The 16,585-nt window shown below is 43.1% G+C and overlaps 1 protein-coding gene across 1 annotated transcript in view; it reads left to right on the top strand.

Moving 5' to 3' along the window:
* Positions 1-16,585, top strand: part of RNF150 (ring finger protein 150) — a 283,775-nt gene that overhangs the window by 223,627 nt on the left and 43,563 nt on the right. Inside the window, exon 6 of the mRNA XM_005691225.3 lies at positions 5,281-5,491. Coding sequence (XP_005691282.1) covers positions 5,281-5,491 — 211 coding nt within the window. The remainder of the gene's footprint in view (positions 1-5,280; positions 5,492-16,585) is intronic.

Here is a 16,585-nt window from a genome sequence, read left to right as displayed (position 1 = left end):
TTGTCCAGCCTGGATAGGATTTTACTCAGCACACTTTCGAAAAAGTAAAAGTCAGTAGCATATTTGGATTTTGTCAAGGATTCTTAAAGGCCAGTCAAACAGGAACATGACACCACCCAAGCTGGCCCCAGAGAACAGAACGTCCTCTATGAAGAAGAAGGCAGGCATGCAGGCTGCCTCTCATGAAGCACTGAGGCATATGGCTGCCCCCATGCCTCCCTGGTGCTTTGTCCTGGAGGATGGTACTGAAGTCTGGATCAGGGACCAATTTGGGATACTGTTCTCCAAACCTTTAAGCATGGTAGCACCATGCTTACATTGTACCAAAGAGAGGATGTTTTCAGTCCATTCTTAGAACTCACTGTGTGAATGGACAGGCTCACAGCCTTCTCGATTAGGAAAAACTTCCTATAGCTAACTGAAACCCTTTTCATGCAGCTCAAAGAAGTTGTTTTACAATTTTTTTTAAACTCCTTTTGCTCCATTTCTTCCCCATCAAAGAAAATTGAAAAGAGCCTGTCAGCCTCTCTGATAATTGGTGCCTGTTTGTCCTTCATCTCTGGATCCCTTACACGTGCTTAGAGCTCAGTAAGTGTTTGTGGCTTTGTAGGCCTTCAGAGTGGGAAGGCTGCCAGTCACAGAGGGGTGTTTATGAAATTCACCCTGATTCTCCTTTGAGGAATGTCCATTCACCAAAGACTTGGCTATAATCCTGATCCACTAGACTGTCCAAATACAGGGCTTTGTGTTTGATTTTGGTCTGTCTTCTGTTGTTTTTAACTGAGTAATCTTGTGCCTGCTAGTGCGCTAAGGCAAATAAATAAAAGTGGGAAGCTTAGGGCTGGGGACATTTTCATTTTTGTAAAAGGTTTCTCTAAAACGAGCTAAAGAATGAGAGTGAGGCTCATGGATTGTGAAATTCCCATCACAGTGGTATCTTTTCCCATTATATTTTGCCACGAGAAATAAAAGACTGAACTGAAAGGGGTGGGTGGGGGAGTCCTTTATTGTCAGAGCATTTTCATCCCTTTATCTACATTCAAGTGCTTCATCCTCCTCTCTCTCCAATAAGGTTTAGGGGTGTCTTTGCAGAATGCCCGAACACATCACTAAGCACTCTTATAAGGCACCACATAACACAGGCCTTTTTTATCCCAGCAAGCACGGTCTCCCATCACTATTATCCTGGTATGACTAGGATGATTGTTAATGAATAGAAAATCCCATGGAGTTGGTGTATTCACTAGTCCCTAACTATTTAGCAGTTGGTTTATTTGAGGAGTTTCCCTGCTAACCTGAATTTGAATACCTATACGCTGTTCACTTACAGATGGCTTTTGACACCTCTTACTAAACATTATGACTGTAATTTCTCTTAGTGGTATACAAAGTGGTTTTCTTTTCAAAATATTACTCTATTTTGATGAACCATTTTGAGTGGATATAAACCGTGAGGTTCTGCAAGGTTGGTCTGTTAAATATTAATACTATAGCTAAGCCAAATTATTCATGCCTGCTCACGCTAAAACAGTCTCCCTGAGCTAATCCACTGTTTCTCTTTTCTCTACTCCCTTCTCTTAAAAACATAACACTATTCCTCCTAGCCCACAAAGTAAAAGTGAACATGCTGCATCAAAATTAATAAAAATAATTTCATAAAAAGAAAGAAAGAAAGCAAGCAGGAATGTGATCAACAAGCAAAGTCAGCAGTTTGAAAAATATATCAGTTGTTATTCCATCTGTGGTCACATTCAGACGTTTATGGCTGGAGGACAACCAGCACAGTATCCTTACCGGGAACTCCTCCCTGCTACCCCCACACAACTGGACATGCTCACGAACATCTTTACATAGAATAGGGGAGGGAAAAAAGTCCTTTTTTTCTTCTAGTTTTGCCAGCTGGTCCCTATAAATGAGACTTGTAAATGACAGATTAGCAAGAGAAAATCAAACAGTATATGAGCCATGAGTAGCCACAAGAGCACCTGGTAATGAGTGACTCACAGAGCTGGTTAGAACTTCAGCTTATATAGCATTTTCAAAAAGCAGCAATAGGGACTTCCCTGCGGCCCAGTGATTAAGACTCTACCCTTCTCATGCACAGGGCATGGATTCCATCCCTTGTGAGGGAACTAAGATCCCACATGCCATGCCACACAGCCAAAAAAAAAAAAAAGGGCAAGAAATTTTTAGAGAAGTGATGAGACAAAAGGAAAGGACTTTGAGTTTCTAGGACAGCAAATTGTGGAGAGTTAAGTATATGGGGGAACCAATGGCAGATAAGGGCATGTCAGGTTTGTTGTATGTTCCATTTTGGTGTCAAAATCACCCAGCAGCTGATGATGAGAATGTCCTCTTCCCAGTAGAAGAGAGAGACACCCTTACAAATTTATGTCCTGCTTTTAGGCAAGAGGTGGGGAGAGCCTTTCTTTACCTACTTCTCAATTGTGTCTATGTAAAACAATCCTTTTGCCAAAGTAGCATATTTTGGGGTTGCACATTCTTCTACCCTTCAAAGGTATACTTTAGCTTTGCACAAAAATTGAATTTTTTAAATATTTTCTCAAATCTTCCCTTCATTGATCTAAATCTGGGCAGATACTAATATTCCCAAGTTTTCAGAGCAACAAACTGAGACTTACATAAAATTCCCCAGTTGACATTTATCAAGCACTTAATTGTCAGGCATTATGCGAGGGCTATGTGTGGGAACTCCCTGGTGGCTCAGAGGATAAAGCGTCTGCCTGCCATGCAAGAGACCAGGGTTCGATCCCTGGGTCGGGAAGATCCCCTGGAGAAGGAAACAGCAACCCACTCCAGTACTCTTGCCTGGAGAATCCCATGGACAGAGGAGCCTGGCCGGCTACAGTCCATGGGGTCGCAAAGAGTCGGACACGACTGAGCGAGTTCACTTCACTTCACTTCATGTGAGGGCTTAGAATTCAAGATCAGTGCAGTTGATTCACTTTAAGAAGCTTATGTCTCACTTGTATGTGGAATCCGCATGGAATAAAAACAGAAAACCGACTGGTGATTACCAGAGGTCGGGGCGAGGGCGGGTGGTGAAATTGGGTGAGGGTGTCAGGAGGTACAAACCTCCAGTTATAAAATAATACCTGGGGATATAATGTTCAGCGTGGTGACCGTAGTTCACAACACTGTGTTGTATTTTTTAAAGTTGCTAAGAAAGTAGATCCTAAAAGTTCTCATCAGAAGAATAAAAAATTTGGAACCGTGTGAGGTAGTGGAGATTAACTAAACGTATTGTGGTGATCATTTCACAATACGTACATGTATCAAATCGTTGTACAACTTTAATACAATATTCCATGCCAGTTATATCTCCATAAAATTGGAATTTAAAAAAAAAAAGCTTGTAGACGAGTAGAGTGAGACAAACACAGTAACAAATGAGTTCGAGATTTGGAGAAGTGTGAAAACTTACAGTAGCAAAGGTGACTACTTGGGAGGGAGCACCACTCAGTAAAGGGGCATTTTGGCCTGGGATTTGAGGGGTGAGTAGAAGTTCACCAGGGTAAGCTTGACCCTTGGCATGGGCGAGGGGAAGGGGATGGTTGGGACAAACGTCATCCTGAGGAGAGGAACAGCACATGCTAAGGCACTGAAATAGGAGATATTCCAAAGGCTGAAGGTAAGGCCAGAAAAGTAGGCTGGGGCCAGACTGTACACTGCCTGTTTGCTATAGTAAGGAGCTTATCATTCATTCTTTAGGGGATTTTAAAAAAAATCATACCTATGGTTTTTTTTTAAGTACTCTGGTGAGAAAGTGGAGAATGGAGCATACTGGGGAAGAAACTGCAGGGAGATGGGGAGACTGGTAATGGGGTGAAAGTGTTCAGAACATACCTGCTCCTGTCGAGTCATCTCAGTAGGTCAATTCTATGAGTTGACTTTTGACCGCTCAAATTTCAATGAATTGACTCACTGCCATTGGAAATGGAGAAAACAGAAAGAACAGAGAACTCAGGGGAGAGGGAATGAGCTGAATTTGAGGGTTTTGTGGGATGATGGAGATTTCCAGCCAACTGCTGGAAACACAGGTATGGAGCTCAGGATTTGTGGTTTCAGAATGGAAATCCAGCGCAGGAGTCTAGCAGGTTGAATTCCTTGCTTTGTGCTCCCAGTGAGTCCCTGAGTTGTAGATTGTCTCTTTGAACTTTGCACCCAATCTGGTCTTTGTGATGTTAATTCAATCAGTGTCAATGCAGGGTTCTCCTTACCTAAGCCTTTAAGGATTCAAAGCCGAGTCATTGTCATCACTCAAGGCAATGTTGCTGTTCAGACTGACGCAAAAAAAAAAAAGAAAAGATAAATAGTTATTCCTACTACTTCTCAAGATCATATCTCTCCACCCCCCAGCTTTTAAAAATAATTTCTATGAGTTTGGGCAGGGGCAGAACAATTGAAAATAATTTTTCAAAAGCTGCTCGTGGAGGAAATAGTCATATATTCAATACCACTTCGGCCAGCAGAACTAAAACCAGAGTAAGACTGCAAAATAGCCCAATAAGAAAATAGTTAACACAGGCTGTTTTATCAAATAGGGAGCCCCCATTTCTATCTGTTTCAAGTGCAGCTGTGAAGGACTAGGGGCGCAAGAGTCCTGGAGTGAGCAGGTAATTACACTGGGTGGTTTCACCCTTGTCTTATAATTTTAAGATTTTAATATAGAGCATTTGATAAATATGTGATCAATTGTATGTTCTACGAATAGGACTTTTTTCTCCAGCTAGTTTTCTGGCTTATGTTAACAACAAATGCTTGTGCTTTTGTGTGTGTGTTTGTTTGTGTATATGTGTGTGTCTCTGATAAATAATTCACAATGAGTCTTATTCTGTCTCTCCTCTCATGCCATTAGTTCATTTGCAAACAACATATGGGTCTTTGGGACAAATTACCAGGCTGTCATCTACTTCCTATTATGAGAAGTAAACACTATATATATAAAGGAAGAGCTATATTATTATAAATAAATGTCATATTATTCCCCTTAACTAATTTTATTCATGTATGGATATTACTACTCCTGGAATTAAAACCTTGTCTCTAGAGCTAAACAGAGAATTTGGAAAGAAAATTTTGGAAGATGTTTTCATGTTAATTACAGGAACTATATTGTGGAATGTCTTTAAATAAAGTGATTCAGGAAGAAACAGTAAAAGACTTAGTTTCCGGCAGGACAAAAAATTGAGGCTGTAGACGTCTCATCCCTGACTTGATGATGTCCACTAAGAACAGGTCCTTTTCTGCTCCTGTCAGCCCAACGCCGACTGCCTGGACGACTTGCCCACGGACTACGAGGGATCTCTGGGAGGTCCGCCCACCAACCAGATCACAGGCGCAAGCGACACGACCGTGAACGAAAGCTCGGTCACGTTGGACCCTGCTGTCCGGACTGTGGGAGCCCTGCAGGTCGTCCAGGACCCAGATCCTGCCCCCCAGGAGGGAGAGATCATCTTCACCACCAACAGTAAGTTCTGCCGCGCACACACCAAGTACCCTTATTCCCAAAGGCTGCTGCCTCGTGAGAGCTGGAAGGAGGCACTTGGCTTCAAGAAGAAAGAAAAACAGTTCAATGAGTAGAACGTTGCCAGGCTAACCCGTCACTCCTGGCAGTCCTTGAGAAGCCCAGCTCACTCCTGAGGCAGCAGGACAGACAGCAGAGCTGGCGTGGGTCTCGCTCACCCACACACGGATGCCACAGCCCTGCACACACCCCGTGGTACCAGAAGCAAGCTTGGCAGTGGGTCTGACCTCTGAGAGTGGAAGGCAAGAGAGAAAAGCAGCTGTAGGGGGTGGGTAGTGGGACTGGGATGGGGTGCACCTCACGTGCGTGCGTGCATGCATGCATGCGTGCGTGCGTGTGGTGGTGTGTGTGTGTGTACCGAAGCTAGAGCCCTCCTGAGTGTGCACGTCCGTGGCAGTCTGAGCTGGTCTGGACAGCACATAGGAGTGTTATCCTCACTCTGGCTGCAAGACTCCTGCAAATGGCGCCCCTTCACATGGCCCTTCTTGCAGTAAAACCTAAACCACTTACATGGTGACATACTCAGATATCCTCGGAGCTTCCTCCCCATCTCCTGCATAGACTCAAACTAAATGCTGTTCTGGTGGACGGTAAGGTATAAAAATATTTAAATAGCTATTCTGGCATATGACTGAAGCTAAAACCCCAACTGTTTCTTCTACAGTCTAATACAGCAGAGATAGAAGCGTCAGTTCTAAGGAAACCGTCATTCAAATTAACTTAGCTTTAAGGTTAAAAGGGTAGGTGGATAGTGCATTTTTAAATGAAGTGTACTTTTTCCCTTGGTAGAAGCAGCCTATTCGCTATAGAAAATTTGGAAATGGAGCAAAGCAGATGAAAGCGTGTTGAAATATTTCCTCTTAAGTTGACCTCTTTTTTACATATTCAAGGTGTTTATACACTTCAAGAGCTCATTCACACTGAAATTTAAAGATACATTTTTCTGATGAAGAAGCATAACAGCCTTCATTGTTTGTTGAAAGCCTGAAAGATAATGAAAAAAATGAAAAAATGAATCAATACCCCACTACCCAGAAATGATCACTGTTAACATTTTGGTGTCTTTCCTGATAATCTTTTGATATAGTTGAGACAATAAGCATAGGGGTGAACGCTCATTATTGCAACCACAGAACTTTCACAAGACCTCAACGGAGAGTTCAGTTCAGTCGCTCAGTCGTGTCTGACTCTTTGCAACCCCATGGACTGCATGGACCCCATGGAGAGTACCTAAGAGTTACTGGGTGATGGGACTCCCCTGGTAGTCCAGTGGCTAAGACTCTGCACTCCTAATGCAGGGGACCCCGGTTCCATCCTTCGTCAGGGAACGAGATCCCACATGCCACAAGTATGAGTTCCCACAGCACAACAAAAGATCCTGTATGCAGCAACTAAAAGATCCACATGTTTCAACTAAGACAATATGCACACAAATAATTTTTTTTTAAAAAAGAGTTACTAGGTGGTAAATATCTGCCATGCAGGGTGTATTAGTTTGGGGTAGATAGATATGAGTTTTGACTTGACTTTTAGAGGCATGAGGATCTCAATACTGAAGCATTAACCATTACACATTAAGAAGTCCCTAAAGATAGATTATGATCCCTTTGTTTTGAAGGTCTAAAATGGTACAGAAGCAGTTTTGAATTTTTGTAACTATACTAAATAAAAACAAGTTGGTGGGGTTGATTTTAATAAAATATTTTATTTAACCCAATGTAGCCATACTGTTTCACATACTTTATTTTATACTAACTCTTTAAAACCTGGTGTGTATTTTATACTTAGAGCACATCTCAGTTTAGACTAGCTCCATTTCAAGTGCTCAGAAGCTATGTGTGGCCACCGGCTACGTACTGAAGAACACAGATTTAGAATCCTAGTAATTTAGGGATCTAAGAACTGTGGCTTAGACTCTCTGACTGTGGCTCAGATCATGAACTCCTTATAGCCAAATTTAGACTTAAATTGAAGAAAGTAGGGAAAACCACTAGACCATTCAGGTATGACCTAAATCAAATCCCTCATGATTATACAGTAAAAGTGTGAAATAGATTTGAGGGCCTAGATCTGATAGATAGAGTGCCTGATAAACTATGGACGGAGGTTCGTGACATTGTACAGGAGACAGGGATCAAGACCATCCCCATGGAAAAGAAATGCAAAAGAGCAAAATGCCTGTCTGGGGAGGCCTTACAAATAGCTGTGAAAAGTAGAGAAGCAAAAAGCAAAGGAGAAAAAGAAGGATATAAGCATCTGAATGCAGAGTTCCAAAGAATAGCAAGGAGAGATAGGAAAGCCTTCTTCAGTGATCAATGCAAAGAAATAGAGGAAAAGAACAGAATGGGAAAGGCTAGAGATCTCTTCAAGAAAATTAGAGATACCAAGGGAACATTTCATGCAAAGATGTGCTCGGTAAAGGACAGAAATGGTATGGACCTAACAGAGGCAGAAGATATTAAGAAGAGGTGGCAAGAATACACAGAAGAACTGTACAAAAAAAGATCCTCAAGACCAAGATAATCACGATGGTGTGATCACTCACCTAGGGCCAGACATCCTGGAATGTGAAGTCAAATGGGCCTTAGGAAGCATCACTACGAACAAAGCTAGTGGAGGTGATGGAATTCCAGTGGAGCTGTGCCAAATCCTGAAAGATGATGCTGTGCAAGTGCTGCACTCAATATGCCAGCAAGTTTGGAAAACTCAGCAGTGGCCCCAGGACTGGAAAAGGTCAGTTTTCATTCCAATTCCAAAGAAAGGCAATGCCAAAGAATGCTCAAACTACCGCACAATTGCACTCATCTCACATGCTAGTAAAGTAATGCTCAAAATTCTCCAAGCCACGCTTCAGCAATACGTGAACCATGAACTTCCTGATGTTCAAGCTGGTTTTAGAAAAGGCAGAGGAACCAGAGATCAAATTGGCAACATCCGCTGGATCATCGAAAAGGCAAGAGTTCCAGAAAAACATCTATTTCTGCTTTATTGACTATGCCAAAGCCTTTGACTGTGTGGATCACACTAAACTGTGGAAAATTCTGAAAGAGATGGGAATACCAGACCACCTGACCTGCCTCTTGAGAAACCTGTATGCAGGTCAGGAAGCAACAGTTAGAACTGGACATGGAACAACAGACTGGTTCCAAATAGGAAAAGGAGTATGTCAAGGCTGTATATTGTCACCCTGCTTATTTAACTTATATGCAGAGTACATCATGAGAAATGCTGGGCTGGAAGAAGCATAAGCTGGAATCAAGATTGCCGGGAGAAATATCAATAACCTCAGATATGCTGATGACACCACCCTTATGGCAGAAAGGGAAGAGGAACTAAAAAGCCTCTTGATGAAAGTGAAAGTGTAGAGTGAAAAAGTTGGCTTAAAGTTCAACATTCAGAAAATGAAGATCATGGCATCTGGTCCCATCCCTTCATGGGAAATAGATGGGGAAACAGTGTCAGACTTTATTTTGGGGGGCTCCAAAATCACTGCAGATGGTGATTGCAGCCATGAAATTAAAAAACCCTTACTCCTTGGAAGGAAAGTCATAACCAACCCAGATAGTATATTCAAAGGCAGAGACATTACTTTGCCAACAAAGGTCCATCTAGTCAAGGCTATGGTTTTTCCAGTGGTCATGTATGGATGTGAGAGTTGGACTGTGAAGAAAGCTGAGTGTCGAAGAATTGATGCATTTGAACTGTGGTGCTGGAGAAGACTCTTGAGAGTCCCTTGGACTGCAAGGAGATCCAATCAGTCCATTCTGAAGATCAGTCCTGGGTGTTCTTTGGAAGGAATGATGCTAAAGCTGAAACTCCAATACTTTGGCCACCTCATGTGAAGAGTTGACTCATTGGAAAATACTCTGATGCTAGGAGGGATTTGGGCAGGAGGAGAAGGGGACGACAGAGGATGACATGGCTGGATGGCATCACTGACTCGATGGACGTGAGTCTGAGTGAACTCCAGGAGTTGGTGATGGACAGGGAGGCTTGGCGTGCTGCGATTCACGGGGTCGCAAAGAGTCAGACGTGACTGAGCGACTGGACTGAACTGAAGAACTTTAAAGGTCATTTAATCTTAACCATGATAAACTTCTGGTTTTCACCATATGAAAATTGAACAGAGGAGTAAGTAAGTGACTGACTCAGAGCAAACATTAAATTCTCTTTGCAAAGTACAACATTACCCCATAATTTTTCGTTTATTGGACGTGCTCAGTTACCATCAAGCATATCACCATTAGTGGTCTAAGTGAAGTATAATATATTGGAAGACCTGATAAAATTTTGCTAGCAGTTCAGAAACACTTAACACATGAGCCTTTTTTGAGCCCAGGCTGAGGCTGTGCTGCACTCAGTTAGTTGTGTCCAACTCTGCCACCCCATGGACTGTAGCCCACCAGGCTTCTCTGTCCTTGGACTTCTCCAGGCAGGAATACTGAAGCAGGTTACCATTTCCTCTTCCAGGGAATCTTCCCAGCCCAGGAATCAAACCTGTGTCTCCTGTCCCTCCTGCATCAGCAGGCAGATTCTTTACCACTGTACCAACTGGGAATCCCTTTTGAGTCCATCAAAATAATCAAATTAAAAATGGATTCTATTTCTTGCAGTGAAATGATTGATTGACTTTCAAGAGAAAGTGTGTCGTCTGTTAGATTCCTGATTTTGAAAAGTGGCCACATACTTCATCTCAGTAAAGCCCAGATGTCAAATGAAAGGCAGAGTTTATGAGTGAAAATACAACCAAAAATGAAGTAGGAAATTAAAGTCTGTATCCAGATAATTCATAGTCTCCAACGGTTTTGGCTAAAGCGGACTCAGAGTATTTATTTAGGTTCATACCAAGCATTCAGTAGCTATTCACTGAATGACTCGAAGTGAAAAATGTTTGATCTAAGCTTGAACAGGGAGCTTATGTTCACAACAGAGGGAAAAATGCCAGGTAATTTCAAAGGAAGGTCTTGGTAAAGACGCAGAGACAAAGACCACATCTGTAGTCTGAAGAACAATGCCATATGTCAATATAGCTAAAAACATCAAGCCTCTTAGTGCAGAAACTGAGAGTGCAGAAACTTAGTGCAGAAACTTAGAACAAAAAACTGAGAGTTTTTTGTTCTCACAAAAAACTTTTCCTAGGCCATTTGTTTTTTTAATTGAAGTATAGCTGATTTATAATGTTATAATACTTTAGGTGTACAGCAAAGTCATTTAGTTTTATCACTATATATATATTCTTTTTCAGATTCTTTTCCATTATAGAGTATTACAAGATATTAAATATAGTTCCCTGTGCTATATATTAGTTCCTTGTTGTTTATCTGTTTTATACATACTAATGTGTATTCTGTTGGGCTTCATAAGCAGTGCAGTGGTAAAGAATCTTTCTGCTAATGCAAGAAACGCGGGTTCGATCTCTGGGTTGGGTAGGTCCCCTGGAGAAGGAAATGGCAATCTTCTCCAGTATTCTTGCCTGGAGAATTCCCTGATGGGCTACAGTCCATGGGGTTGTAAAGAGTCACACACATACACACACACACAATGTGTATCTGTTAATCCCAGTTTATCCTCATTTTCCCCTTTGGTAACTATAAGTTTGTATTCTATATCTTTGAGTCTATTTCTCTTTTGTAAATAAGTTCATTGTCATTTGTTTATTTTTGTGTGTGTCATTTTTTAGATCACACATATAGGTGATATCATATGATATTTTAGACCATTTCTGATTAGTTTTATTTATTGGGATTTTACAGAATATTCCAAACATAATTTTTCTGATTAGATTTTTTAATTGGAGAACAATTGCTTTACAATGATGTGTTGGTTTCTGGTGTACAACAATGTGGATCAGCTATAAGTATACATATATCCCCTCCCTTGTGAGCCTGATTAGATGTTAATGATTTATACCACTAACTAAATGGCTGTAGATTCCTTAAGGGAAAATTCTCTCCTCTATACAGATTGCACATTGCATAGTGCCCTAAGTTGCATAATCAATAAAGGACCAAACACAGATGCATGAATAAATGAGCAGAAAGATTCAAGCTCTCATCCATGTTATCGTAACCAACTCCCTAACGCTATCAAAAAAACACAGACGGTGAAAGGAGGGGATGTGGGCATGTGCTATTGCTACAGACCACAAGTAACCCACTGGAGCTTGGACCTGACCTTTTTTCTCTCTTATCCTTTCCTACCTCACATCGCTAATGATCCAGAAACTTACTAGAAAATTACAGAAAATGAAGAAGTAACAGTAGCTAACAAATACCTAACACCACCTCTGTATCAGGCATCCTTTTACGTTATCTACGTGTATTAGCTTACAACAACTCTATGAGGTAAATATTATTTTTAACCTCATTTTACTGATGCAGAAATAGCAGCACTGAGAGATTAAAGTAACTGGCCTGAGGTCATAAGCTAGGGACAGGTGCAGCTGGAATTCTCAGGGCCAGCTGACTCTTGAGGAGCATGCCTAGCTATGTTCGCAGGATGAGAAAGGGAAGAAAATGAACATGGTGCTCACTTTATTTTTTTTTTTACTCTCTTCCTCCATTTTTCTAAATCTCTGAAAGTTCAAAAATGTGTTTAGTTTCAACTTGCCTTCTCATCCCTACCTCCATTCTTCCTTTCCTGACAAACAATGTTGGTGTAGAGTCGATCAAATATACGTAGAAGTCATTTCTGCCCTCGGGGGAACAGCGTAGAACAGATTGCCTTTAGAGTGAAAATGGAAAAATGTGGCAGTAAAGGATCACCTTCAGTTCCCAGGAAAAGAAAAAGAAGAAAAACATTTACAGAGGAAAGGAAATCCAGCCTGGTTGCCAGTCTGACATTTGAGAGGACATTCTCGTATGCATCTTGTTAATGTTTCTGACATTTCAGCTTTTATCACCTCACACGGCAGCACCAGATCACAGTTTCTCTTCCACTTTGGTGCAGGGAGTCATTTGTATGCATGCACAAATGTCACTCACCAATCTTTTTTTTTTAATTAATTGATTGATTCACTTTTATTTTTGGCTGTGCCGGGTCTTGGTTGCTATGCGCGGGCTTCTCTTTGTGGTGGCTTCTCTTGTCGGGGAGCCTGGGCTTTAGGGCACGCAGGCTTCAGTAGTTGCAGTTCCCTGGCTCTAGAGCACAGGCTCAGTACTTGTGGCACACGAGCTTAGTTGCTCCGTGGCGTGTGGAATCTTCTTGAACTAGGGATCGAACCGGTGTCCCCTTCATTAGCAGGCGGGTTCTTAACCACTGGACCGCCGGAAAAGTCCCCACTCACCAGTCTTTATCTCCTTTCCTGTTTGCACCGTACTCTGCCTTCTGACTCTCCAAGCCCAGCCTGTAGCTTCTTGGGTTGGCTTCAGCAGGGGAAAAAGTTCCTTAGGACCAAAGGAGAACAGCTAAACAAATGACCTGGTGTGTTTAGAGACTCCAGACAGGAGCTAGAGAAAGACACACAGAAAAGAGGACTCTATCACTCCTCCAAAACATCCTACATCACTCCACACTTCTCAAGAGGGTCTGAGACCTTCCCTTTGTTTTTCAACGAAGTTGCTGACATCATCATCCATTTCTTGTATTGAATCATTACAGGCATCTTCTAGCTGCCTCCAGATCATTACCCACTTGCCACTCCTTCCAGCTCAAGCTAGAAGGAATCAGCAGTCACCCCTGGGGTGGCAGGTGGAGGGTGGAGGGGTGGAAGGAGCTGGGAGCTAGAAAGGGAGGAGATGGACAGCGTCCATTTCTCCCAGATTCGCCCCTGCATGTTCTGACGAGCACATGACGTAATGGGTTTGGTCAGGAGACCTGGTCTTCAGACTTCACAGAAGGAAGCAGTCCACATGAATCCTTATATAGGCTAACAGGTTCAGATTCCACCAGCTGATTGAAACGTGGTGTGGGTTTCCCCTGGGAAACTTCCTGCTCTATGGAGCTGGTATAATAGACCCTGGCCAGGGAGGAAAGTTCCAGCAGGAATTTTCTGCTCACCTATAGGCAACCGACAGTTACAAGAGTCCCTTTATGTCCCAAACATGGACAAAAGGATTTTTTTTTTTTAATCTGTGGGCCTTTCCCCTTATAAGACCCATCACTGGACAGATGGGCCTCCACTGCTCACCCACAAGGCCTCCTGCAACGCCTGCACATCTGCCCTCTGTCTGCTTAATCTCTGACTGTCCCAGCTGAGCCCAGTCCTCTCACTCCACACGTGGTCACCTCTGGGACCTCACACATCATCTGTCCTGACAGCCCTCTCCAGCACAGCGCTGTTCCCAGCCTCTGACCCCACACAGGCCATCAGCCTCCTCCCTCCAGACTCCAGGCAGGCAGGAGACCTGCGTCCACAGTCTGTTTTCTTTCATTTTTTAACCTTTTGGCTGTGCCACAAGGCATGTGGGATCTTAGATCCCTGATCAGGGATTGAACCCAAGTCCCCTACAGTAAGCTCAGGGTCTTAACCACTGGACCACCAGGGAAGTCCCTGTAGAAGAGAAGCTTTAGCTTCTCTAAGGCCTGAGTTTGTTCTCCCTGAGTCCCACCTACATGAAGCAGAGTGCAGAATCTCCTTGCGTTAGAGGGGGTGGAGTTTCTCTTACAGGAACCCCTCAGTGGGCATGGTCCTGGGCAGTAGCCCCTCCCCACCCCTTCTAGAGGAGTGGGATTCAGCGAATCAATGCTCGCTCCTTGGACAAGCTCTTTTCCAATTTACCCGTGTTTCTCTCCCTCTCTCCCCTTGTTACTGTCGTTCACTGGGTGATGAGGTCCCCAGTCATCAAACAGGTGCCCTTCACATCTACTCCATCCAGCAGCGGTATGGGGGGTCCAGGAGCTGGGGGAGGTGGGAAACGCTGTCTCAGAGTTCTTTGTTGCCAGTAGCTCTTCAGTAGGAACTGAGGCAGGAGGAGTCCCACAAGTGCAGAAGAGTTAGTCCCTAAATGTCTCCATGGGCTTCACCAGAGGGCACCTTTCTAGCTGATATGGGGGACCCGGGTTTGATCCCTGGATCCGAAAGATTTCCTGGAGGAGGGCATGGCAACCCAGTCCAGTATTCTTGCCTGGAGAATCCCACGGACAGAGGAACCCAGTGGGCTACAGTCCATGGGGTTGCAAAAAGTCGGACACAACTGAGCAGCTAACACACACGCACTCATACACACACACACACACACACACACACACACAGGAACTGAACTACAGTTCCTTTGCAGAGAAATAAGAGATAAGTCAACCTTTTCAGGAAAAAAAACACACACACACACTCTTCAAAATATACTCATGATACAAAAGGTAATTGTTACAGCAAAGCTGAAACTGCATCCCAGCAAAAAGTCATTTTCAGCAAACATTTAACAGCTATCACTGTAAGCATGGAGGGCTCCGCAGGAACACAGATGACACACTAATTATGGAAAGAACTCCAAACAGTTCATTCAGAGGCTTGTGCTTCGTAATTTCTGGAAGGATCTGCTTTCTCTTCTTTGAGGAACTCAATAGGACCCTCTCTAGGGAGTCTTCATTCCTAAAAACACATTCTCTTAAAATGAGGCCAGAAAAGACGTTTGTTCTTAACTTTTTTTAAGTTTTACGTTTATTATTTTGGGAGCCATAGAGGAAGCATCAGAATATCTATATTCAAAAGTTGCAAATGCCTCTAGACTTGCTCCAACCACAAGCTGAGTACAAACACAAGAGAGAGAGACTTTTTTTTTTTAGGCCACACTAGGATGTTAGTTCCCCATGTGCATGCTAGGTCATTTCAGTCATGTCCAACTCTTTGTGACCCTATGGAATATAGACTGCCAGGCTCCTCTGTCCAAGAGATTCTCCAGGCAAGAATACTGGAGTGGGTTGCCATGCCCTCCTTCAGGGGATCTTCTCAACCCAGGGATCAAACCCACGTCTCCTGCTTTGGTAGGCGGTTCTTTATCACTAGTACCACCTTAGTCCCCCAACCAAGGATCAGACCCATGCACCCTTGCTGTGAAAGTGCCATCTTAACCACCAGACCACCAGGGAGAACTCTACTCCATGCTCTGTAATGGCCTATATGAGAAAAGAATCTAAAAAAGAGTAGATATTTGTATAACCAATTCACTTTGCTATACACCTGAAATTAACACAACATTGTTGATCAACTATCCTCCAATAAAAATTTAAAGAGAGAGAGAATTCATGACTTTTCCAGAGAACTCAATTTTGAACCTCTGGGTCAAGGCAACTGAGAGCAAAAGGAAGGCTTGGCATGAACATCCCATTTCTGTTCCAAACGGGCAACTACATTTTGCTACATTTGCAAAGCTGCAATCTCCAGGTTTTAATATGACTGCAAAATGTACCAGTGCATCCAGAAATAAACACCTCTAGAGAAAGCATTCCAGTGTTGATTAGAAAGGACAAGAGTGAATAGCCTCCTCTGCTTTTTTGACTTGCATCAAGGCCTGAACTGTCAAAGTAGCTCCCCTTGACTGTGGATAAATATGCCGGCTGGAATGAGCAACGAGAATGATGTCCCTTGGTACCCATAAGATCCCCATTAGCCCTGGAAAGATGACTGCTTTGATTTGTGAGCCTCTTCCATTGTGGCAGACAACAGAAGCAGCCAACCGGGTAAGATTTTAGACCTCGCTATTCTCTGCCCTTCAGGAAATATTTCAGCCATGGTGAATTACTTCTATACAAAATGAAACATTTGCAGACAGTGATACTGCTCTCCCCACTCATCTCGATAGCTCAGATTGTGCCAGGTCTGTGGAATCTCATCCCCGCCTTGTTTCTGCACCCTCCAGCTCACCAGCTCAATCAAGGCTTCCAGAGAGGAGCAACTGTTCTGAAGAACAGAGATCTTTGTGATACGCACATGCTTTCATCAAGTTTCCCAAATGACAACCAGACAATCCACAAGCCACTAGATTTTTTTTGTTTCTATGGTAACATTCCTCCTCGATCGAAAGCATTTGCCAACCTAAGAAAGCCCACTCGGGGCCAGACTCCCAGGACTTTTCTGTCCTGTGTCTGGTGCCTTGGCCA

The sequence above is a fragment of the Capra hircus genome, chromosome 17, assembly GCF_001704415.2.
Source record: "Capra hircus breed San Clemente chromosome 17, ASM170441v1, whole genome shotgun sequence".
Taxonomy (NCBI): domain Eukaryota; kingdom Metazoa; phylum Chordata; class Mammalia; order Artiodactyla; family Bovidae; genus Capra; species Capra hircus.
The sequence above is the reverse complement of the archived record's forward strand: the minus strand, read 5'-3'. Positions and strand labels throughout refer to the sequence as shown.